The 26,119-nt window shown below is 41.5% G+C and overlaps 1 protein-coding gene across 3 annotated transcripts in view; it reads right to left on the bottom strand.

Moving 5' to 3' along the window:
- Nucleotides 1-3,713: 3,713 nt before the first annotated feature.
- The window catches only part of LOC144681530 (synaptopodin-2-like), a 156,017-nt gene continuing 133,611 nt past the window's right edge, over nucleotides 3,714-26,119 (bottom strand). For all 3 annotated transcript variants that reach the window (XM_078543189.1, XM_078543197.1, XM_078543180.1), the window contains one exon: nucleotides 3,714-11,198. In XM_078543189.1, the coding sequence (XP_078399315.1) occupies nucleotides 10,611-11,198 (588 nt within the window). In that variant the 3' untranslated portion in view covers nucleotides 3,714-10,610. The remainder of the gene's footprint in view (nucleotides 11,199-26,119) is intronic.

The raw sequence follows: 26,119 nt of genomic DNA, 5'->3' as shown, positions 1-26,119 counted from the left end.
GTCTGGAATGCACTGCCTGGAAGGGTGGTGGAGGCGGGTTGCCTCACATCCTTTAAAAAGTACCTGGATGAGCACTTGGCATGTCATAACATTCAAGGCTATGGGTCAAGTGCTGGTAAATGGGATTAAGTGGGTAGGTCTGGTGTTTCTCACATGTCGGTGCAAGCTCGATGGGCCGAAGGGCCTCTTCTGCACTGTGTGACTCTGTGATTCTGTGAATTTGGTTATTTTGCTTTACAGGTCTCCCACGGGGATTGTAACAACTATAATAAATTTGTCAAACATGATTTCCCTTTCGTAAAACCATGGCTAGAATTTTCCCGTCGGCAATTTGGGGGCGGGGCCTGCTCGCCGATGGGAAAATGACGCGGGATGACATCGGGAGGAACCCCCGACGTCATCCCGGTCCATTTAAATTTTTAGGAAGGCGGGCGGACAGCGAAATCAGCTGTTCGTCCGCCAATCTGTCAATGGCCAATTGAGGTCATTGACAGGATCATTAAGCTCATTGAAAGTCCTGCCCGTCCAACCTTAAGGCTGGTGGGCAGGCCAGGAGCCCCAGCGGGCTTCTGAAAAAAGATAAAACCTCATTCACTGGCGGGAGTTTTTAAAAAGTTCATTAAATTTTCACTCATATTTATTAACATGTCCCATTTCGTGTGACAGTGTCACATGAGGGGGACATGTTAATAATGTTTTTCTTTCTCTATTTTTAAAGTTTTTTAAACATTCAGCGCTCTCCCTGAGACAGCACTTAGTCTCAGGGAGTAGTGTGCTCTTTTGTGCGCATGCGTGAAAGAGCGCACTTCGACAGATGGGGAATCCCCCCCCCGCCCCGCACAGGAGGCGCATAGCACTTCCTGTCGGGCAGGCTGCTTGGCGGGTCTTAATTGGCCCGCCCACTCAAAATGACGGCTGGCCCCGTTTTGGCGGCGCAGTTCGGCTGCCCGCCCGCCGCCAAGCCGGTGGGGCCCACCCGCCCATCAAGGTCAAAATTCTGGCCCATGTTGAATCTGATTGTTTGTCTCAATAATGGATTTCAGCATTTTCCTGATAACAGATGTCAGGCGAACTGACCTATAGTTTCCTGAATTCTGTCTCTTTTCTTTTGGCTACCTGCAGAATGCAAGGAGGCATACTCCCACCAGTGACCAATTAAGTGGCGACCACTGGCACCATCATCCCTATTAAAGATGCACTCCCCCCAACCCCACTCCCACCCCCACCCCAATAGCTTCCAGCTCAATCAGTGGGCTGGCACTTGATCAGCAGTGGCACCACAAGTGGTGGCCATTGCTGAGGCTGCAGCTGCAAGGAGTTGGTGCCTCAATGGCTGAGGCACCCTCAAACAGGGGTAAATGGGGTTGGAGGATGCTAGGGACTGCCGCCTGCCTGCAAAGGGTGGGGGATCATGAGGCACAGATGGTACTCTGTTCACTGGCCTTCCATCCTCCATGCTTCATACAATTCAACTCATCTATATATCTGCTGGATGTCTCATAGCCTACCAAGTCCAGTTCAGCCATCCCTGTGCTCAATAACCTCCATTGGACCCCTGGCCCAAATGTCTCCACTTTAACATTCTCATCGTTGTGTTCAAATCCTTTCATGGCCTTGACTCTTGATTACTGTAACCTCCTCCAACCCTACAACCTTCTAAGAATCCTGTATTTTCCAATTCTGGTGTCTTATTCATTCTCCTTTATCTTAGCTTCTAATGAGGCCCATTTAAAACCTCATGTCTTTAACCAAGCTGTCAGTCATCTTTCCTGATATCCCCTTTCTTGGCTCGGTATCAATTTCTGTCCGTTTATACTTCTGTGAGGTACCTTGGGGTGTTTTTCTACATTAAAGGTGCTACAATGCAAGCTGTTGCTGGAATTTTGCTTTCTTTTTCAATCTATAGGTTCGATGCAACGAATATGGATTAAAAAGTATAGTTGTAATTACTGGACTAGTAACCCAGAGAACATGAGTTCTAATCCTAGAGTAGCCGTTTCAACATTTGAATTCAGTTAAAATGAATAAAGAAATTTGGAAATTAAAAATTAAAATTAAAAGTGCCTATGAAACCATTGGATTGTCATAAAAGCACAACAGACAAACTTTGGGGAAGGACTGTTCTTACCCAATATCACTTGTATATGACATTGGTCCCACAACAATGTGGGTTACTCTTAATGGCCCTCTGAAGTTGCCTATCAAGCTACTTAATTGTATCAAGCCACTACAATATTCTCATGGACAACCAGAAATGGACAATAAAATGCCAGATTTGTCAGCACTGCCTATATCTAGAGAATAAATTAAAACAAAAATACAGTGGGCCATAACCTCCGACCAGTGTCGGATTTGGGGGTACCCCAAAGATGCACTTGGGAATCCCTCTTGGATGTTCCCAGGTAAGGATTTGCATGACAATTGCCCAGAAGTGCACACTTCCTCTGGACAATTGTCCTATGCTGGGAACCATCCGAAAATGCAATTTCAGTCATGAACTTTGAATGGTTCTGCCAGGGTTACACCAATAGTTACTCAGAAAAAGTTGGAAGAATTAAAACCTCTTCTAACTTCTGGGTAATTATTGCAAAGACCCAGACTGACCCCACAGAACTACCCCCACACCCCAAACCACCCCCCAACCTCCCCCAACCAGCTCATCTAAAAATTTACTGTCTGCATCCTACCCTGCAGAAAGTCACACTTAGCCATCACACCAATTTACATTGGCCTCTGGTCCCCAGTGCCTCATGATTAACATTTTTAATCAACTCTTCTACCAACACTTTCTTTGGCTTGGCATCCATTTCTTTTTAATTATGTCTTTGCGAGGTGAGTTGGGATTTTTTTTATATGAATGGGCCTATAAAAAGTTATTGTTTTCCTTTATTTGTTTTCCCAGGCTTTTATTTATTCTGAGTATGTCTGGCGGGTTAGGTTCCTTAATCAGCACAACTGGAAAACAGCTCCAAAATGAGAAGCCTTTGTCTAGAGATCCAATTAGTCCGATGTGTTCCATTTGGTAGTAAATGGCAATAATGGGCATGTGCACGTGATCAGACTGAGGGCAGGCTAAAAATAACTAATGGGATTTATATCTTCTCTCATAGGAATTGTGCTATCTACTCTTGCCTTATTTATTTTCTCCTAATTCTTTTCACTGCTTCTACCTTTAAGGTACTGACTCGAGCTAAGGTATAGTTTCATCGATGCCAGCCACCCTTCTGAATGTTGCACAAGTGATCATTATTCATGTATAAGCCTACACAGTGTGTGTAACCAAATTATTCAACACTATAGGGAACATCACCAAGCCCAATTCCATTCTCATGTACCTTGCAACAAGAATCATGGATATCAAGTAGGAGTGTCGACTTTATCTGATTATTTCTCCCTCCCAACTATAGATGCTGTGAGTTCTCACTGTTACACTGACAGGCGACTATGAATGTATTTTTTGGTGCATAAAGCTCAAAATCAAATGTGATTAATCAAGCAAGTGACAATGATTCAAATATTTAAATAGTTTAGATGAAAAGGTGACATGTTTTGCTAAATAACTACTACCAAACTAATTTTCATTGAAAGCAAAGTGAGTTTTGATAAAAATACAAGTATATATTGATCTTTATGGCATCAATGCATAGAATTTTTTTTAGCTTAACAGAAACATATTCAAATGCTTTTCAAGAAATTATTTTCTTCAAAAATGATACAGCAACCAAATAGTTTATTTTGAAGCATTTTTATAGCAGAACAGAGTTTTTATTACTAATTGTGCAAATCAAATAAGTGCTCTCAAAATTCTGTATCATTCTATATCAGGAGCATAACAATTGACAAATATTGCCAGCAAAAACAAATATTTGTGTCAATTTACCATTTCAAAAATGTGACATGCTATGTATAAAAAGTTTTCAGTGTTTAACAAGTGTTGAAGTGTTGCATATTTCTCTCTTACATGTGAATATAAGCATTGTAATACAATTAGAAATTCAATTTAAGTCATATGATATATAACACCAAGGTAAGAATATCAGTTGAAATGTGCCTAAAATACAGTAAATATTAAGACACTTCAGATATTGTTCTTTTATTCTTATTCAGTTGATGGAGTCATCACACCTATTTTTATGCCACTGTATTTATGTTCCACAATGTGTCTACATTGTGTTTAGAACTATGGAGGTTTGTTGAAGACAATAAAAAATTGATAGGACAGGAACATTATGTGAAGGTCTTGATAATATGAGTTTCAGTGCTCCCATTGTTTTTAGTGAAAGGAAGAATACGGAGCATTAACATCAAGTAATGATCAAATTGTCCATTTGTTTTTGTAATAGCTTTACTTAATTTTTAAGTTTTATTTTTATATTCAACACCATGTTGCTATAATAAAGCATTGTACTTGATGTTGAAATGTTTTACATTATGTAATGTTTTAAGATTTCAGCAAGTTGGGCAGGAAGTATAAAGGCCAAATGCTAATTTTTGTGATTAAGCCCAAAATAAAACAATGTACTGCTGGACAAGGCACAATAATTGATATTTTAGCTAAACAATTTGACCACAAAATTTGACAATCCCCATCATCCCACCACCACCACCACCACCCCCACCCGACCATCCCCCTTCACCACTGGAACATGCATGAGGATTGCGATATGCAATTTACCTGCTCCTTTGCTTCCAATGCAGGCAACACATTAACTTTGTGGTTCCTGCTCATTATCATGATTGTAGTGTGCAGTTAATGCTAACCCCACTGTTGAGAGGCTGCGGAGCTCAGTAGGGGCCAAAATTGAGAGGCTACCACCAGTTAAAGCTAACCTGCATTACTTAAAGCCAGCCTGTGACTCTTCAAGGGAAGCTGCATTGTGGCTGGAGTAGGTGCTGAAAATCATTCTACAACTGATTTTGACCTGGGAAGGATGGAAAAATAGTATATCACGAGAGAGGGCGGGCTCCAAGATCTTCCAATGTTACACTGGAGGCCTTGGTTGAGGAGATGCAGAGGAGGAGAAATGTGCTCTATCTACAGAGGACCAGGAGGCGCTCCAGTCAAACTCTTAGAAGGCAGTGGAAGCAGGTCGCTTTGACATTTAAAGTCAGGAGTCAAAACCTGGGACCTAGCTGCAGTGCCACAAAAATTTCAATGACCTCAAGTGAGCATCAAGGTCAATGAATGAATTTTCAAATGCCACATTCCACCAATTTCACCATTAGACTCAGATACCACTTAATGTCCCTATTAATCACCTACCAACAATCTCTATCAATCACAACTTGTATCTAACGTTCATGGCTTCACCTCACCCTCACACATTTTGCACTGCTACAAGCCTCACACCCACATGTCACAGCTCAAGCACGCAGCCAGCTGTTTAACCAGGACAAACACATCACTCAAGCAGATTGCACCTCACTCACTGACACTTTCCTCAGTCTTGCAGGACAAGGGGGCGCATAACTGGAGGCCAGCAAGTGTTAAAGAGCAGGAGACAAGTGCATGCATGTCCTTATCCCCATGGAAGAGACATACTCACCATCATTGGAGCAGCCATTACAGAGGCTGTGGCCATCAGTGGGTCTGAAATGAGAGAAGATAATGGTATCCTCAAACCTAATCCCCCTTCTCACACCTGCCTTATCTTCCAATCTCTTCAGATTTAGTAACTTCAGATGGTATAAGCATGCACCTCTCACTTTCTCAGCCCTCCCCTCACCACAACCCTGCACTTTTGCCTTTTTCCTTTCAGATATCCAAGGACTGCAACTTGATCAGGCAGTGATTGAAGAGTAACAGGTGGAAGAGGAAGAATAACGTGATGAGGAAGAAACACCATCACTTAATCTCACACTCACAGCCACCATTCATGTGGGGAGTCAATGGGCATAAGTGGCCTGCAGCTGGATAGGGGCATTGGTAGCACAGACGTCAGCTCACAGGAGGGCGATGTCACAAACAAGTTCTGCTGCAGGGGACACAGATGGGCACTTTGATGGGACAGACAACATACAAAAGAAAGCTGATGGATATGTACAATGAAATGCTTGGTGCATTGGCAAACCTGCCAGAAAGCCTGTGGTCAATGTCAAGGAACATGGAGGAACCCAGCATCAACTTTGCAAAGAGCTTGGAGCCCATGCATTCCAGCATGGGCCACTTCCACACACTTGTGGACTCAAGCATGACACAGTGTCCGATGGCTGATGTCTCAGCTTCCATTACAGCACAAGCAGCAGCCACCTAATGTCTGAATGCTGCAGTGGAAACTTAAGAGTGAAGCCATACAAGGTTAGCTTGTTGCTGTGCAAGATCATACTGCTCTCATGCAATTACAGCCTGCTGCCGTGCAAGCTCAGACTACTACCATCATGGCTGCTGATACCAGTGTTCAAAGGATCTTGCAGTGTGTCATGATGGCCCAGCAACGGACAGTCCGAAGACCAGCACTCCAATATATTATTAGCTGAAGCTCTACCCTGGGGGATTTGTAGGGATTTTGTGCGCCACAAGCCTGCTCTCTCCCGTCCTCTCTCAGGATGACATAATTTGTCGCCGCACCACTGCCACTGCCCCAATGCCCTTACTGCTGCCCGTCAGCCAGTCAGCCCAGACCCTTATGCTCAGTAAGCAGCCACCTACCAGCCATGTCGCAGCCACTGGGGTAGCACTGCATAGGAGCACTAGGACAGGTAGAGACATGGGGAAACATAGGCACTAAGGAAAGGCCCCAGGATGACTTTTGTACCCAATCTGACATGTTTCACTTACAAATTTGGTTTGTAATGTTTATCTTGTATTCTCTTTTATTTTTGTATTTTGGCAATCTGTGATGATGTGATAGTCAGTGACAGAGGGAAGGCAAGGTGCAGGACTGCTGGTGAATAGAAAATAGGATTTACATTATCCAGAATTGCACTTGGATGAGTTCTTCATGAGCAGCCCAGTTAGAAAAGATCATTTAGGTTTGCTTCTGTCTTTCTCATCTTCCTTGCCCATCCCTTTCAATACTTTTTCTTCCTTCCCTTCCTCAGCTGCTTGCCAAATAGCTGATAGAAAAGGCTGTCTACTCATGATTGGTAGGTTGTGCAGTATACAGCAGACAGCCATGAATCTTGATACCTACTCTGCTGAGTATTGCAGGGCACTTACAGAATGGCTCAAACAGCAAAAGCATGATTTCAGCACGTCTAATGTATCATATTTTGTGTGGCAGCATAGTATCATTTTATGCATGCTGTGGGTTGCACACTGGAATCATCAGCCAAGCGGTCAGAAGATAGCCTTTGTTGCCTCGCAGCCACCCTTTGCATTGCCATGGTGGCTCAACTACAGGGGGCACAGTAAACTGGCACAGAATGTTGACCTGCATGATTCACTGCATATGATTGCACACCAGCTGGACATTGAGGGAGTTGAACCCTTTTTAATTGTGGTAGATCCGAGAGTAAAATGCAACACCTGAAAAGCAATGTGTGGCAGTCAGCGTCACCCTGCACCGTGGGGAAGCCTATAATCCTGGTGAAAGCATTTCTTTGCTTTGCCGGCTGCCCTCTGCCAAGACAGAGTGAAATGTTGTCAGCTGTCTTTGATTAGTTAGCCTAAGTGGCCTCCCTTATGCAACAGTGGATTGCAAACTGCAACATGTTGCAAATATCACCTGCTCCAGCTTGGAAAGAGCCCGACGCAAAAATGTTCATGGCCATCCTCACCCTCACAACTAGTGGCAATGCCATCCTTGTCCTGAGGTTGAATTGTGGCTGTGGCAGATTTGGCTACAGATGTCCTTACTGAACCATAGATGCTTCGTTTTGGGCCTGATTTCAATTCTGTAAACTAACGGGTTTTGAATGAGTTAAAATCTGACTTTGTTCTTCACTGAGGTTCAAATAGGAGAATTGCTCCTTAAACAGCCTTGGTGGATATGGCTTTTGCTGACAATGCTTTTCTCCCTTCTCCTCCTCCCTTCTCCAGAGCTGCTCAGCTCTGTGTCACCTTTGTTCATTCTCCCAGTTATGCTGTATTCCTAGGGGAATGACTTCCACTTCACCTTTGTTTGGGGGAAACTGGTTTGTACAGAAGCCTTATATTCAGGACCAACTCTTTCAGCACCTGCTGTAGTCTTTAGCAGCTTTAAATAACTTGTACAATCATAGCATCACCCAAAAGAAATCAATCAGCAACTTACTTGCATGTACTTGATTATCTCTTACTGGCGGTGGTGATAGTGGGGAGGGGGGTTCCATTCTGCTGCTGAGTGGGTGCTCAGCCCTACATGATTAAGAGGTGGCATTAGTGGGTGTGTTGAACTCTAAAATGGCAGCACTGGCATCGAATCAGATTTACACGCTGATTGATGTCATGATCTGCCTACTCTGTATACTTCGGCGGATGATAACTGCAAGCTTGTCACCAGAAGTGTCTGTGTTTGCTGCACGCACTGTTTTGGCCCATTTCATAGCATCCAAAAAATGTGCGCTATGCATCCACGTTCTGCACCCTTTATTTTTAAGTATTAATGTAAAAACAAACAATCCTGAAAATACATCGTGCATCTGTCAACAACTGAAAAGAGAGACAGATTAGTTTTTTGAGCATATCATGACTTACGTTTGAGTTCTCACAAAGGATCTCTACTCACAACATAGATCTTTTTTCTTTTCAGTTGTTGATGGATCAAACATATATTTCAGATTTCCATAATTTCAGCACTGTTTAGTTAGCAATTATCACACTATACTCGTTGTGATATGATGTACATGTATCTTAAACTGCTGTCAATCATTCCCCACCTCATCCCATGACTCAGTCTACAGCAGCAGTTTGCAGAAGTCATGTGTACATAGTCTCCCAGTTAACATTGTGTGCATATAGTCGTAACTTCAAATAAAGAACCCACATAATTGTTTTACCAATCCTTGGCATATGATTGATACATTTACGTTGAATAGAAGAACGTAACAAGACTGACTTTTTTCCCCTACATGTTAGCAAGTAAGCAGAACAATTCAAAATATTTCTTCTCCTTAATTCCACACTCATATCTCTAAACACATTGCACGTACTACAATCTACAATTGTCCTTCCAATTCACTGATTATCCGTTCACATTCACCAGTTGAGAAATAAACCCTGGTCAAAAAGTAAACACTTCAGTGCTTCCCAAGTAATTCTTAAACCTCCTAATGACATACATTAAACAGTATAATTTCCACTAACCCCTTTTTATTCACATTCATTATTAGTTCTTTTCAAGATATTTATCTAACTTTCAAGAAAAATGCATATTTGTAGGATTTAAGAGTATAGATGATAAGATTTTTTGTGGTCAAACATTCTCTAGGCTTTTAAAAAAAAAATCCGCAGTACATTTTCAATGGTTGTGATGTAGTTGAATAGTTGTGTTAGTACAATTATGTACATATACTGTCTTTTATTTGTATTTTTCATAGTCAATACTATAATAATGTAGTCTGTGTTTAACAAGGTAAGCTATTTTTGGGGGGGACAAACACATGATTCTAATGAGTACTTTATATCTAAGACAGGAAAATTCAACATTTCTGTTTGTCAAGCAGATTAAATTTCATGTATTTGCAACATCGTATTGCCATGGTTTATTGTTCCTTATCCTCCAGGAAATTCCTGACATTGCTGTTGTTTAAAATGTCCTACATCCATAATATTTCAATAAAACAAAGTGCATTTCCTAGCTAAAAGAAAATCTGTTGCATGCACATTGCTTTCTTACTACATAACATTGCCTGCCTTGGAGTGCAAAGGTTATTTTGTTTTCATTCTTAGTGTATGATGTCAATATGCTGGATGGAGAAGTCCACAACAAGGGATGGGAACAACAGGTTAAAATCCATTATGTAAAAGTAAAACACATCTTGTCAGCCAGAGTGCGTTACAATGCCATAAAGAGCAAACTCAAAATTTGTTGTCCTGGTTTATTACATTTGTCATTTTCCATTGATCTCTGTCTGGAGCCAGATTCTGTATTTCCTCTTGTGGTATCAACTTAATCCTTCCAACCTGTTAGAGAACTGTAATATCCTCCCTAGGCAGCTATTTCTACGTATACATTGTATTGGCCAAGAAATTCTCTAATGCTATGAATTGTGCAATATAAAATGTGAATACTGCAACGTAATTAAACACCCATTTTTATAACTGCAATTTCTCCCAAAACTCCATTATGTAGTCTCTAAGGCCAATGGCAGTAAGTTATCTTATCTGGAAATAATACCATGAAGCTATTGCTGCAGTATACAGGTCATTGCATACTTTTTATATATAAAAGCTTCGTGTTTACTACAATAGACTTCATTTGTGTGTATTTTTTAATAACTTGTAATTGAACACCTTGCTGAAATACGTGTACAAAAACACTTCAGGTGCTGCACAAACAATGGAAACTCAATACTAGATGTGATAATAACCAGAATATGCCTTTCCTTTATCTAACAGTGTTTCACATATCACCTTTTTCTTATCTGATTCTCTTTTAACATTTTTCCTGTCAATACAAACAGCACAGTAATCTTCAGCATGAGGAAATGATGAATCAAGGTCAAGGCTTTTCTTTCCTTTAATGGTTTCAACTTTGTTTTTTCCAGCCCCGTGGATAAGGGTTATAATTTGGATCAGCTACTTGTTTTCCTAAAGTTTCATGTTCAGAGTATGCCCCAGCGGACAGGTCTGAGTCAGTCAGTGATTGCTGGTAACTTAGTGGCTGTTTATACATTGAACGCTCTTGGATGGTAGATGCTGGAATGGATGCTATAGTTTTGATTGAGGATGTTATGCTAGATGGTCTTCTGACCTGGAAAGAGGCAATAGAAGAGTAAGTGCTTGAGACTGGGGGGACATAAGCTACTCGTGCCTTCCATTCCTCTGGAGGCTCGGGCAACGTCTTCCGTCGGGCTGCTGAAACAATATTCTTTGCTATTGACTCCTGGATCTTTCTGCTGGAAAATGCTTCCTCTACTGAACCAACAGCAGACTGCGATGCAGCATCCCATGGGGTCAGTTTTTTCGATGAAGTTTTAACTGACTGGGATGGCGGTCTTCCTGATGGAATGGTTGCTGGCTGTCTCATTGTTTGTGCTCCCGAAAGCCCATGAGAATAGCCATATTGTGGTAGTTTTGCTGGTACCTGTACAGGTTGAAAGCCTCTTGACTGCATCTGTAAATAGAACCAATGAATAGTAGATCTGATTGGAAACCAAGAGAGATGGACAGGACAAAAACATCATAAGGGAAACCTCAAATGTGTAAAACTTGAGCACTCATGCACCGCATCTGTGATATATATTGTACATTTGAGACTTATTAACACTTCTTATATTTTGGCATTCTTTTTGAGCACCTTCAGCCTTGAACAACGAAAACTGGCTTTGTAGGGATATCTGCCTTAAATGATTCTGTTTACTTTGATAAGTACCACAATTATTCACATATATTTTTGCGATTTTTGGGATCAGCATGTGTCTTGTCAACTCTGTTGCCTAAGAACGTTCATTATTATCTTTTAATATTTGACACCACACACATTCACATTTATGAATCTTTACCTTGAATCCCAAAGTATTTCATAATTATTAAAGGATAATACTTTATTTTTCTTTACACTGAACTACTTGGCTATTTTAATACATAAATACATTTAGTGGATCATTAATGGTGTTTATCCTCTATAAGAGCTTCTTCCTGCCCCTCTTCATCTAACTCTATCAGCATATCCTTCTATTCATTTCTCCCCCATGTACTTATTCAGCCTCCCCTTACCATGCACCTGTGCTATTCGCCTCAATTACTCCATGTGTAGCAAGTTTCACTTCCTAAACATCTACAGGTACAGAAATTTTCCCCTAGGATTTTTCTTGGTCATCGATAAGATATGGGGTAATAACTACCAAGCAGAAACATTACAAATAGGTTAATGGTCATCTGTATGAATGGAGATTTTTAATATGTTGCTGTTGGTTGGGTGTGATTATTTATTTTTGTCCATCATATTGGGGTGGATTTTCCTATGCGTAGTTTTTGGGTGGATGGCTGATGCAGTTCATTGGTCAGCCTCCTGCTAATCGTGATAGAAGACTCTGGCAGCAGCCTGATCTGGTTTGCTGTAATATTCAGTGGCATAACCTACCGCTAGCCTGATATGGGTCCATAATCAGGAAGGGGGCCTAACATGGTAATGCTCTAAATTGTCTGTGTGGAACCTTGAGGAGCACCCCTGCTCACCCTGGCCCCACAAAAAGAAATAAAATCTTACCTTCTGGGCTCCTCCTTGGCTGGAGCAGCAGCTGATATTGGACATAGCATGCATAGTGCATGCTTCTCTCATTGTGCTGAATTGGCAATCAGGGCTGAAGGAGCAAGACTTGTATCAGACAAGCGATCAATCTATCCACTGCTAAGCCCTTGGGGAAATAGCATTGGCCATACCATCAGCATGATTGGAGTGCTGAGTCATACTTCACAGTGGGTCAGGGGCTACTGCCCCGTTTCCACTAGATTTGAGGCTTCAAAATATGTGTAGAGCATATAGTATTACATAAGTAATGGGTAATTCAAGAATTGTTTAAAGAGATGAATTATCAATGCATATAATGACTTATTAGTCAAATTATCAATGCATATAATGACTTATTAGTCGAATATATAGTCAAACAAAGATCATATGCTTTATGATCAAATGAGCTGGTTGCATTACAGATGACACACTTAAAATAAATAAGTATAAACATGCTAATGGCATTTAACTTTTTTATAGAAATGGAATGAATGTCAAAATAATCTCCACATTATAGAGTTTTTCTTCTTTTGTCCTATGATCCATTTCCCACATTAAACATCATAGTATCGCCAATTCAGTGGCCCGTGCACAAATGGAATTTGAGATATTTCATTGAGCTATGACAATCTTTTAAATGCCACTGACTCCATATGAGAGTATTAGAGAGCTTATCTAACCTGTAAAATAAAAAATCTAATACTTTCTATCACTGTTGAGATATTGAGGGTAATTTTGACTTTGGGCAAAGGTGTAAAATGGACAATGTCGCTTCAGTTGCTGGTGATACATGTTTCCTGATCTGGAAATGAAAACTGGGAAAGATGTGTAAGGTGCTGCTGAATTGATATTACTCAATTTATATTATTACCCAAAGTTAAAATCTGTTGAACATTGTGGTGGCTCCTGGAAACAATTAAGCATCTTTTCAAAGGAATATTCTATAATAAGATTCTACAATGGCATTAACCTTAACTTCATATAAAAACAGGGTAAAATTTTATCTTGGGAAGGATAAAAAAACAGGCGATAACAAATCAGCAATTTGTTATGCACTCTGCCCAGTTTTCTTTTCCATTAAATTTACAGCTCCAGTCAGGGGTGTAGTGGAGGGGATGGAAGGTCGGCTGGGATCTGAGTAGAATGGGTCTTGGCCCAGGCCAAACAAGGCCAGTTTGGTGTGCATCCTCCGTCCACTCTAACATTGTCCATCATGTCAGAAGTGGATATCCCTCACCTAGAAATCCCTCAGTTCCAGCCTTTTTAATATTGATTGACCTGAATGCTGAGAAGAAGCAGATGTTCAGCTCAGCGCAGTGGCATAAGTGGGGCCCACTCAGGAAACCAGGCTGTGCTCTGGGTAAAGCTGATCCCAGGCTACCTTTGCTTGATTGGTTTGGTTATATTATAAAAGGAATTAATATCTTCCTGTGGCAGCTCTTGTGCGACAGGACCTGCCATCACTTTTCATTTACCACCTCCTCAAGTGAGCATCAGTTGGAGCCAGTTGGGAATACCGACTGGTCATAACCGATGTCTACTCGGAATAACAGACCACAGCCGGTTTTAAGAGAATGCAACTGGAATAACTGCAGGTTATAAATGGACACCAGTTGGTACTTCTACTTGTCCAGTTGGGTTTAACTAAGGCATTGGAATCTTACTAGAACCAGTAGACTTGTTTACAGGTTCAATTATATACAGCTGGAATAACTGGTACTGAATAATGGGAAACCAGTTGTGATTCCACCTGCCCAGTTGACTTCAATCGTAACCATTTGAATCTTACTGGAACCAGTTGATTTCTGCTGGAACAAGTTAACAGGAAAACTGGAGCCAGTTGGAATTAAGGCGACCCAGTTGCTATGTGGCTGCTTCAATGGCCCTTTAAACTGGAAACAGTACCAGCTGAAGCCAACTGGATTGACCTAAGTCAAAAAACTGCCTGAGTAAATGTGCAAGGCAAAAAGGCAGTGGCGTGTCAGTACACATTTTCGTATCAGGTTTGCAATGTGTTACAAAGAGCACAATGATATTTATCTCCTCATCTCACGTATATGAATGCATTATACAAATACAGAGTTTATTAATGGTCTGCATTTAGCCATTTCAAGACTTTTGATTTTTTGAATACAGTCACACACAAAGGGACACAATGGCAAAACATAAGCTTTTATATTGAAAACTTCTCAGGATAGGAAAAATATATCAAAAGAATTTTTCTCATCGAGAAGCATCAAAAAAGCCTTTCTAGGATTAACAATTGCCATAAGTACCTTTGTTGCCATAATATAGCGTCAATCATAATTCAGGGGTAGCATTCTTTACACCCAAAGTGATTAGGAAATAACCTCACATTCTCTGGTAAACCCTGTGCGGAATGGATAATGGTACAACCTACGTGGACATCAATTAACAGCATGATTTGAAAAAAGTAGTAGATATAAGCGAAACAAAACTCAAAAAAATGAATACAAATCCAAGAAATGAGCATAATAAACATACAAATACAAGTGATAAACATATGAAAACAGAACCACAGAATCACATGTGCAGAAGAGGGCCTTCAGCCCATCGAGTCTGCACCAACACATGAGAAACACCTGACCTACCTACCTAATCCCATTTACCAGCACTTGGCCCATAGCCTTGAATGTTATGACGTGCCAAGTGCTCATCCAGGTACTTTTTAAAGGGTGTGAGGCAACCTGCCTCCACCACCCTCCCAGGCAGCGCATTCCAGACTGTCACCCCTCTGGGTAAAAAGGTTTTTCCTCACATCCCCCCTAAACTTCTTGCCCCTCACCTTGAACTTATGTCCCCTCGTGACTGACCCTTCAACAAAGGGGAACAGCTGCTCCCTATCCTCCCTGTCCATGCCCCTCATAATCTTGTACACCTCGATCAGGTCGCCCCTCAGTCTTCTCTGCTCCAACGAAGACAACCCAAGTCAATCCAACCTCTCTTCATAACTTAAATGTGTCATCCCAGGCAACATCCTGGTGAATCTCCTCTGCACCCCCTCCAGTGCAATCACATCCTTCCTACAATGTGGCAACCAGAACTGCCCACAGTGCTCCAGCTGTGGCCTCACCAAGGTTCTATACAACTCCACCATGATCTCCCTACTTTTGTAATCTATGCCTTGATTGATAAAGGCAAGTTTCCCATATGCCTTTTTCACCACCCCACTAACATGTCCCTCCGCCTTCAGAGATCTATGGACACACACGCCAAGGTCCCTTTATTCCTCAGAACTTCCTAGTGTCATGCCATTCATTGAATACTTCCTTGTCAAATTACTCCTTCAAAAGCGTACCACCCCTCACGCTTTTCAACGTTAAATTCCATCTGCCACTTTTCTGCCCATTTGACCATCCCGTCTATATCTTCCTGTAGCCCAAGACACTGAACTTCACTGTTAACCACCCGGCCAATCTTTGTGTCATCCGCAAACTTACTAATCCTACCCCCCACATTGTTATCTATGTCGTTTATATAAATGACAAATAATAGGGGACCCAGCACAGATCCCTGTGGTATGCCACTAGACACTGGCTTCCAGTCACTAAAGAATCCTTCTGTCATCACCTTCTGTTTCCTACAACTAAGCCAATTTTGAATCCAAATCATCAAATTACCCTGTATCCCGTGTGCATTTGCCTTCTTTATAAGTCTCCCATGTGGGACCTTGTCAAAGGCTTTGTTGAAATCCATATAAACCACATCAACTGCACTACCCTCATCTACACACCTGGTCACCTCCTCAAAAAACTCAATCAAATTTGTTAGGGATGACCTCCCTCTGACAAAGTCATGCTGACTAGCCCTGATCAAACCTTGCCTCTCCAAGTGGAGATAGATTCTCTCCTTCAGAATTTTCTCCAATAGTTACCCTACCACTGACGTGAGACTCACTGGCCTGTAGTTCTCTGGTTTATCTCTACAACCCTCCTTAAATAGTGGAACCACATTAGCTGTTCTCCAGTCCTCTGGGCCTCCCCCGTGGCCTGAGAGGAATTAAAAATTTGGGTCAGAGCCCCTGCAATCTCCTCCCTTGCTTCCTTCTGCAGTCTGGGACACAAATCACCCAGACCTGGAGATTTGTCCACTTTTAAGCCTGCCAACACATCCAATACCTTGTCACTCCCTATGTCAATTTGCTCAAGAACCTCGCGGTCTCTCTCCCCGAGTTCGATACCTTCATCCTCATTCTCTTGGGTGAAGACGGATGTAAAGTAGTCATTCAACACTCTACTGGTGTCCTTTGGCTCCAGCCATAGATTGGTCCCTTATGGGCCCTACTCTTTCCCTGGTTATCCTCTTCCCATTGATATACTTATAGAATATCTTGGGATTTTCCCTACTTTTACCAACCAGAGCTTTCTCAAATCCCTTCTTTGCTCCCCTAATTGCTTTCTTAAGCTCCACCCTGCACTTTCTGTACTCCACTAATGCCTCCATTGATTTGCTTTCTTTGTACCTGCTAAAAGCCTCTCTTTTCCTTCTCATCGTAACCTGAATATCTCTGGTCATCCATGGTTCTCTGGGCTTGTTACTCCTTCCTATCACCCTAGAGGGAGTATGTTGAGCCTGTACCCTCCCCATTTCCTTTTTGAACACTCCCCCCCGCCCCACCCCCCACTGTTCTTCTGTAGATTTCCCCACAAGTAGCTGTTCCCAGTCTACCTTGGCCAGATCCTGCCTTATTTTACTAAAATCTGCTCTCCCCCAATCCAAAACATTTTTTTGAAACTCGTTTATTTCTTTGTCCATAACAAGCTTAAATTGTACCATGTTGTGGTCGCTATCACTAAAATGCTCCCCCACCACCACCTCAGCCACCTGTCCAGCTTCATTCCCCAGAATTAGGTCCAGCACTGCGCCGTCCCTTGTTGGACCCTCTACAGATTGCCCTAAAATGTTATCCTGTACACATTTCAAGAAATCCACTCTATCCAAGCCCTTAACACTATGTCTGTCCCAATTAATGTTGGGAAAGTTGAACTCACCTAATATAATTACCCTATCGAAATAATGAACATTAGAAATAAACATACAAATACAATAGGAGAAGATAACCTCTTGTTGCCCAAATACCTTTCCATCTGCAGGCCATCTGTTTCCCCTTGATGGTAATGGCTGCCTCCTGTCTTCCCCAGTACTTAACACCTCCTTCCCACTCCCACCTTATTGCTGTTCCCAGCCTCCCTGGCACTCGACGCCTCGCTCCCGCCGCTCACCCTCCTTCTGATTGCCAAAGGACAAATTCACCATTCATCAAGACTTTGGCTGTTGGCATCTGTGGGTCCGATGAACTGGCAGGCTGTTTTATAGCAGGCAACATAGAAGATGCAATCTCTTGCAGCAGGGGGTTGGCTTGGAGACCTTTTGTCACATGTTTTGAAAGTCCCCAATAAATTTAAGCTTAAACGTTTTCTCTTACTTTACAGCATACTTCACCGCCACCTCCAAACCCACAAAGAGAGGCTTTCAAGAAAGAATTATATCCGAGAAGATTCAGGACCTTGATAAGAGACAAAAATCCAGTGGAGCATTCAATGTGTAATTGTAAATAATGTGATTGTAAATAATGCTTAAGTTCAGTATTTTGATTAACTGCTACAATTTAACATTTCTGCACTTTAACGGTGTTTATTTTTTGATTCCTGCTCTGTTTATATGTTTTTTGCATCATGAGTTTTGTGTTTTTACGTATCATATTTGAAACTTACAGTGCAGCCCAGTCAAGTTATTTTCCACTACGGCACACACAGACACACGCTTGGTAGTTCTTTTTTCACTTATTAGTGGTATTTATGTGAATCGAGTGAATTATTTTCTAGATTTTCCCTTCAACAAATTTTGAATTTTGAATACTTAGCTGCAGGATGACGAGCTGTCCCACATTTTAAGGGATTATCCATTAACTGTTTGTTCCCTAAGGGGCGCCTTGTGTCCTGTATTTACTAGGGCAGCCTGCAGAGACTGATCCTGCGAGTCTGCAGGGTATGTTTGAGTGATTCATGTGACAATAGAATTGAGTGAGTCGGCCAGCAGAAGGTCTCAACAAGATAAGTTGTAACCCCCACCCCTGGTCTCATTTAACAGAACCCCCACCCCTCTCAACCTCCCCTCTCATACTTACCACACTCCCACTATTTGCTCTCATAGTCACCTGCATCCCACTCCCTACCCAGTCCCACAGTCCAAGTGTTCCTTTACTTCAGAAGAGTTGATCACCCAGGACCAGTAAATTTAACCAGGCTAACCGGACATAACTGGAACCAGCTTGACAACTCAAGTGAAAATAATTCAACTAGTCAACCGAGGGCACCTCAACTAGTCAACTGGGAGCAGCTCAACTAATCAATAGGGTGTAGCTTGACTGGACCAGTTCCAATTTCCATTGAAAACTAGACCTGATGCGTTCATTATAGCCCAGGTGCCTGCCACATTAATGTGATGAACTCTCTTAATGTGTTTAACTGTGTCAGAACCAGAGGTCACTGCACAAGTTCACTGAACTTTGGTTGGTAGAACAGGCCCTCATATTTTCCAAGCTATTAACACTAACAGATCTCTTGTGCTATTGGTTATGTGTCACAGGATGCACTGAAAAGCGACAGCTGAAGTGGACAAGAAGTAAAAAAGACACTTAAAGGAAGTGCACATTATACCTAAAACTATTAATGTATTATGGATGTACAAGTGAGCAATACTTTCGGCTTTCATGTACTATCCCTATTGTAACCTATGATCATGCACACTTGTTTTCCCTCCCAAGAACATATCAGGCCATTTGGAATCTAGAGCACAATATCACATCAGTCAGTATATCTCAGGACACTCACAAACCACAGTTACCTACATCTTCAAAACCAAGCAAGTTACCAGCTCAGGATTATTAACCAAGCGTTAGTAGGCTGACAGTGGTTTGGAGATACCAATGAAACACATTGGTTATTTCTGTAAATTAGAAACATAAGTGGACCCAGCATGAAGCCCTGAAACTCTTTACTCCAACCTATGTTGACATAACACTTCTAATGAGTGCTCATTGTTTCCTACCCTTCAGCGTCTTACCCATTTTGAAGGAATTCCAAAAATTTTGAGTTTAGTGCATTGCTTTTCACGCAGAACTTTGTCAGAAACCTATTGGAGGTTGAGCTGCATCACTTAATGGGGGCTTCCCCAATAAACTTGGGATGGCACTATCCCAAAGAAATAGTGGAGGCTGACAGCGTTTTCTTCTGATTCATTCTAACATCTGTACTCGGTTATTGTTATGCAAATACTTCTTGTGTTCCCCCCTGGTAATGGGCACCTTCCCAGTGTGCAATGAATACTTCATAAGTATTGCCAGTGCTTGGCAAATCTCTATCATGTTTCTTTCAGTACTATGGGTTAAAAAACTCTTTTTGTTTGGAGCCTAATTAGCCTATGTGTAGCTTAATTTATAATAAGTATTTATTTATTGGTTTCACTTGGGTTGCCAATGTTTAGGGAAGACATGTTGCTCATGTTCTCCCTTGTGAATTATCAGAAGGAGGAATTATTCAGAACATTTATTATTTTGTGCTTATCCTCTGTTTCAAGCCTGTTCTCACCATTTATCTTCACCTCACCAGCTGGTCTGGCACAGAATATTTTTTTTACCAACATGTTGAGCTTTGGCCGTTATGTGTGCATTTTTTTTTAAACTAGGTCCCCTTTTTTGTCTCTGATCACCTTTTTGATATTTTTTTGAAATGTGGATTTATACCAATGGGCCCTTTTCCTTTCTTCCTGCAGAATTTGTATGTGTGCTTTTTCCTCTTAATCTCACTTATAATTTTTTTGCTGATCAATTTAGAGTTTATTGATTTTGAGAATGTATTTATTCCTACATGCTGAAGCTAGTCTGTGTACCTTCTACTAAAGCACTGCTGAACCCCATCACCTCAGTCTATTTGCATTAGCTGAAGAATAACTATTAGAGATCTCAAGCAGGTGCCTGAGAGGTGGTTCTGTGCCCTCTCAACAGGACCCACATCTGCAGATAGAGCTCACTAGTCTCAGATTTGGAAGACAATTAGCACGAGTGGAGGCTCCAACTCTCGAGGTAGGTTGTGGCACTTGTCCAATGGCATAGATATGATTGAAGGCCTGACTAACTGTTTTGTTAAATAGTTCTTCAGAAGTATTCCAAATTGAAATTTACCTTCAATTGTCTTCATTCCTTTAAATATAACTTACATGACCTACTAATTTCCTTCTTTAATGTAGTACCATCTAAACTTTGCAGTAAAGCCACGCTGGCTGACTTACCAGCCGTACTTACACAACCAACTGACAACAACTGCCTTCAAGGGGCAGAGTCATTTATGGGCAAGATGCAGAGTTGTACCATCCATTGCAACATAGGGCCCCGACAACCAAAACGTCCTGCTCAGCTGCAGCAATAAGTCTGCCTCCATCTCCTTTCGGGGGAATTACATGGATGGTGTTTCTGAGTGTCACAGATGGTAGTGCTCTTCACAGCCATCTACCACTCCACCATTTCCACTCTAGCAATCGCCAAACAGGAAATACTGAATGCATGGCTAATCAGTCACCTGCCTGAAAACTTCTGCTGCACCTTACATTTCCTTGCCCTTCATTTTTACCTGCCATTTCTTAATTCCCTGTCCTATCAACCTTGGGAAAGACTGCTAATAGATTGAGATGCCTTCTTACCCATTCTAACCACTTCCAGAAATTTACCTTCAATTGTCCTCATCCATTTAAATTTCACTTAGTAATGATTTTATGCTCTCACCACGAGTGTGCTTTGTACACATACACAAATCTACATCTGAATCTGTGAATAATTATATAAACCCCTCAACCATAAAATCTTTACCATCTGGTATGATGCGCATCATTTTTTATCGATGCAGAATTGATTTAAACTGGTAGACAAAAATCAGTCCAATAAGTTCAAATGAAGTCAACATAAATGTAATTTTTACATCAAAGAGACTTCCTTCTAAAATGAGTACAAATGTATGCACGAAGAACACACTGGAATATTTATCAAACATTTCTGTGTTGGGAATCTTTTTAAAAAACTCAAAGTCTATTTCTGGAGAGTCTCAATGCTGGCCCCTAGAAACTATTTTCTGCGTTTCATTTCATGTTTCCTGTCTCCCCTAAATTCAAAGATACAAGTTATAGCTGATTTAAGAAATTAACTAGTACACACTGAAGATGTGATTATACCAACCTAAGTGATTTGTGGATTTTGTTTTATTGTTAAGTGAATAATAACATTTCTCAACTCTTCCTCATTGGTATTCGCACCTTATATTTCAGTACCTGTAGTACAAACAACGTCTGTATTCCTAGTTTTTAATAAAATGTCACCAACAATGGGATGGAAATATCCCTGAGTATTAAAGTAATAATGCTCATGCAATGTCAACCTAGTTTTATTTGTGTAGTATTATTCAATTGTTAACCCTATGCGTGTAGCTCTGCCATTTTTCTGACCTCAGATTGACAGCTACAATATCAATTTGTAACCTGCAGTACTTTTTTTAAGTTGCCTCTTGGAGACTAGAACTCAAGTCCACGGGAGAGTATATGTGGCATATGCTTAAGTGGACACCTCTGATCCCGACAATTACATTTATATGTATCTGAGTGTCATGGGATGGCCATACACTTCATGTAAATGAGCGCTATTAAATTCTCCATCTTTCAGGTGAGACATTAAACTGAAGCCCTGTCTGCCATCTCAGGTGGACATGAAAGATCCCTTGGCACTATTTTAAGGAAGAGCAGCAGAGTTATTCCTGGGTGTCTCAGCCAATATTTATCCCTCAATCAACATTGCAAAAACAGGTTATCTGCTCATTATCACATTGCTGTTTGTGGGAGCTTTCTGTGCGCAAATTAGCTGCCAAGTTTCCAAATTACAACAGTGACTACACTTCAAAAGTCCTTCATAGGCTGTAAAATGCTTTGGGATGTCCTGTGATTGTGAAAGGCACTATTTTAATGCAAATTTTTCTTTAAATATACTTCTTCAGCACCTTTGAATTTGGCTTGTCGAGTTTATCGGTTTAATGCTGGTTTGGAAAATTCCATCAACCATGGGGTCGATTTTAACCTTCAGCAGCAAACCATGTGAGTCAGTTAGTTTGCCACCTGTCCATGGCAGTACGGCTGTTTCAACCTCTGGGCTGCTGTTCCACTTTCTGCCTAAACCAGGTGCAAAGCAGCTATTTATTTCACAAAAATCAAGCAGCTATGGTCATTCACTGGCATGCAGATAGATGTGGAGAAGGGGGTTCCGGTAGGATACCAGAGGAGGGAATGGGGAGCGGAATTTGTGCCAGGAAAGGCCTAAATGTTCCATATGCAGACCCAGAGGAGCATTCCTGTACCTTCTTCCCCCACAAAGGGAAGTAAAAAATTTACTCCCCAGAATCTCTTCACACCTTAACGCTCCTCTGACTCACTTCAGCCTGGCGGAAACATCACAGAGTCTGCCTCACTCAGGCCTGATTTAAATTTGCAGCCATAGCCCTTTACTAACATCTCACTCTGATACTCTTATCTAAAGAAAGGCAGGTGCTTTTGCTGACTATTCAGAAGAACAGATAAAAGTAGGATCATCAGGATCCAGGTGGGAAATCATGGGGAAGCCACCTTGCACATTTTAACTGCCCATCCTCCACTGGGTTGATAGCATTAAGATTGCCCCACCTCTACTTTTTTAATGTTCCAAGTTCACACAATTGAGCACAGAAGAACCCTCAATATCATAGTAATAAAACTCCACTGGCTATGTAGAGCCTCTAACATGTGTCCTGTAATACCAGTTTCATCTGGCCCTCAAACACCCTATTCTTTATTCAGCTTGTTGGGGTGGCACCATTGGCCATGTCTGCTTGATAGATATTATAACAAATTGAAATTTTATGCAACAACACCGCACCTCCCGAGATGTTCAATGCATCTACTACTGTTTGTCTGATCCAGTTTTACACTGTTACTTAACACCGGTCACTTCTTACATTGTGTTTTAAGTCTAGTGGCACTGATCCCTGAATTTTAAATTCTGTAGTGACAAGTGGTCCTCTAGTCTTTATCTAAGAAAAAGGCAGATCAAGGGTGTCATGCCCTCTTAGAGAAGAGAAGAATTGCATAATTCTTTGTGGACATAAATAGAGAGTGCAAAATCAAAGCCTGATTTGTAAACAACAGGTAGCTGTAATGAAAGAACACAAATTTGAAGACACTGTTAAGCAAATTATGGTGAACAATATGATAATAACAGAGGAAAGTTACTTGAAGATTGATTTTATAAATTAACCTGATCATCTAGTTTGCTTCTATATATACTCCTTACTCATAATAAACACATAAAAGTTCTTGCATGATGCATCATTTTTCTTTAATGTCTATTGGACAGAATAGGATGGTACAATGGGCAGTCAGCAATTTTCCAACCCATTCCCCAAGGTTATACAGGCCCCTTGCCTGCCTGATGGCATTGCTATCCTGCTCACTTCATGCATAATGTCGAACCTCAGTTCATAGGAAGCACAGGCCCACTAATGGAAGCTAAGTTTCCAGTTTTGTGTCAATAGATTATTGCAAAGGAACCTGAATGGTGAGGGTGATGCCATTTACATTTTAAAAAGCAAGCAATCACTTCTGATTTTTTGCATGCTGGCATGGATAGGAATCAATCTCCAGTGACTAGGCCAGATTTTCTTGTTCACCAATGATTAGATTATTGGCAATGATGGAGGAAGCGGAAATGTAAATCACAATTGCACTTCCACATCTCCCTTCCTGTGGGAGAAAATGTTGCCTTTGAGGTCAAAGAGGATAAATGATAATGATGACAATAAAAGACTTGTAGGAAGGATATATAGTTATGGGTAATTACCAGGGCCATTGCAGTGACTGGTGTTTTGACGGTGGCTCTGATAAATGAGAGTTCAGTTAGGATAATGATATAGCTATCCCTCGTTTAGTATTCCTAACGTGATCCTTAAACACAGCTGCTAAACAAAACTGTGCTAAATGAAAATCACTTTCCTATAAGAAAGCATGTAATTAGGGTGAGTTACGTTTCTGAACTGTAATTTTTACTTTAAAAGCCTATTGGCTGCCTTGAACCTTATTGGCCCAAAATTCCTCTTTCTACTTCCCTCCCGCTTGCCCCTTCCCGCATCCCGTCACTTCCCACTCACCCCTCTCGCTCCCCCCGGTGCGCCGCTTGCCTCACCTGACCCCCTTTCTCCCTCCTGCTTGTTGTTATCCTCTCCCCATCCCTCTCCCGAGCCCTCACTGTGAGCAAGGGCTCAGGAGAGGGGCAGTGAGTGAGGCAAGCGTGAGACAGCAAGGGGGTCGGGAGAGGGAAGCGTTTAAAGACAAAAGCAAAATAATTCAGATGCTGAAAATCTGAAACAAAATAAATGCTGGAAAAACCCAGCAGGTCTAACAGCATTTGTGGAGAGAAAAACAGAGTTAACGTTTCGAGTCCGTATGACTCTTCTTCAGAACTCAGTCATGATGCAGAGGTTCAGGTTTAATTCGTGAAACGGAGCCCCGGGTGAGACAATTGTATGCTATGTGGCAAATTTGAAGCAGCTAACGGAACATTGTGAGTTCAGTACAACTCTGAACGACATGCTCAGAGGTTGTTTAGTGTGTGGTGTTAAAGAAGACACTATTCAGCAAAGAATATTGTCCGAAGTGAATCTGGATTTTAAGAAGGTGCTAGAGATAGTGTTGGCCATAGAATGCGCAGTAAGAGATTCACAAGCAATACAGAATGCGCAACATGGCGCCACCCTCCACATCGGGTGGGAAACCTCAAGCGAAAGTGGCACTAAAAAGCAAGACTCTGCTGAGAAGCGGGAAACAGCCCCCTCTAGTCGAAGAATAAAGAAAAATAACTTAGCAGCAAAATCGAAGAATAATTTTAATAGAGAGGGAAACAAGCAGTCTTTTAGTGATTGGCAGTTTAAAAAATTGAATGCTACTATTGTCACAGAGATGGACACATAATGAGGCAATGAAAGGAAAGATTCAAGCAGGTTTGTAAACAAAAGAAGAAGCTCAATGAAATCTAGAGTGTGAAAGAGCCTGAAACAACAAATTCTGACATTTACTCATTGTTTAGTCTAAAAGTTGGAAAGACAGAACCAATATTTGTCACAGTGAAAGTAAATGGCAAATCTTATAATGGAAGTAGACACAGGAACTTCTACTACTGTAATTGGAGAACATACTAACCGATATTTGAATAATGGTGAACATCAGTTAAGTTTGGAACAAACAGCTGCCAAGCTAAAGACATATACGGTGAAGATATTCAAGTAAAAGGCATAAGCAGAGTAACTGTCCATTATGGAAGCCAATCGGCACAGCTACTCGTGATAGTGGTAGCAGGTGAAGGGCCAAGCCTCCTGGGGTGGAATTGGTTAAAGGAGATTAAGTTAGAATGGGCTGAAATTTTCCAGTTGAGAGCAAGTGGGCTACCAGAGCTACTTAGAAAGTACGCCACCATCTTTAAGGGGAAAATCCAGGGCCTGCAGGCCAAGATTCACGTGGATCCGGAAGCAACCCCTTGCATCATGAAGGCGAGACCGGTGCCATACGTCCTGCAAGAGAAAGTCGACACTGAGCTAAACAGGCTAGAGAAAGTGGGAGTTATACAACCTGTTCAGTTCTCAGAATGGGCAATACCTATAAGTCCCCATCCTTTAACCTGACCAAAGCGCCTAAATTTGTGGGGACTACAAACTGACGGTTAATAA

The sequence above is a fragment of the Cetorhinus maximus genome, chromosome 1 (genome assembly GCF_964194155.1).
Source record: "Cetorhinus maximus chromosome 1, sCetMax3.hap1.1, whole genome shotgun sequence".
Taxonomy (NCBI): Eukaryota; Metazoa; Chordata; class Chondrichthyes; order Lamniformes; family Cetorhinidae; genus Cetorhinus; species Cetorhinus maximus.
The sequence above is the reverse complement of the archived record's forward strand: the minus strand, read 5'-3'. Positions and strand labels throughout refer to the sequence as shown.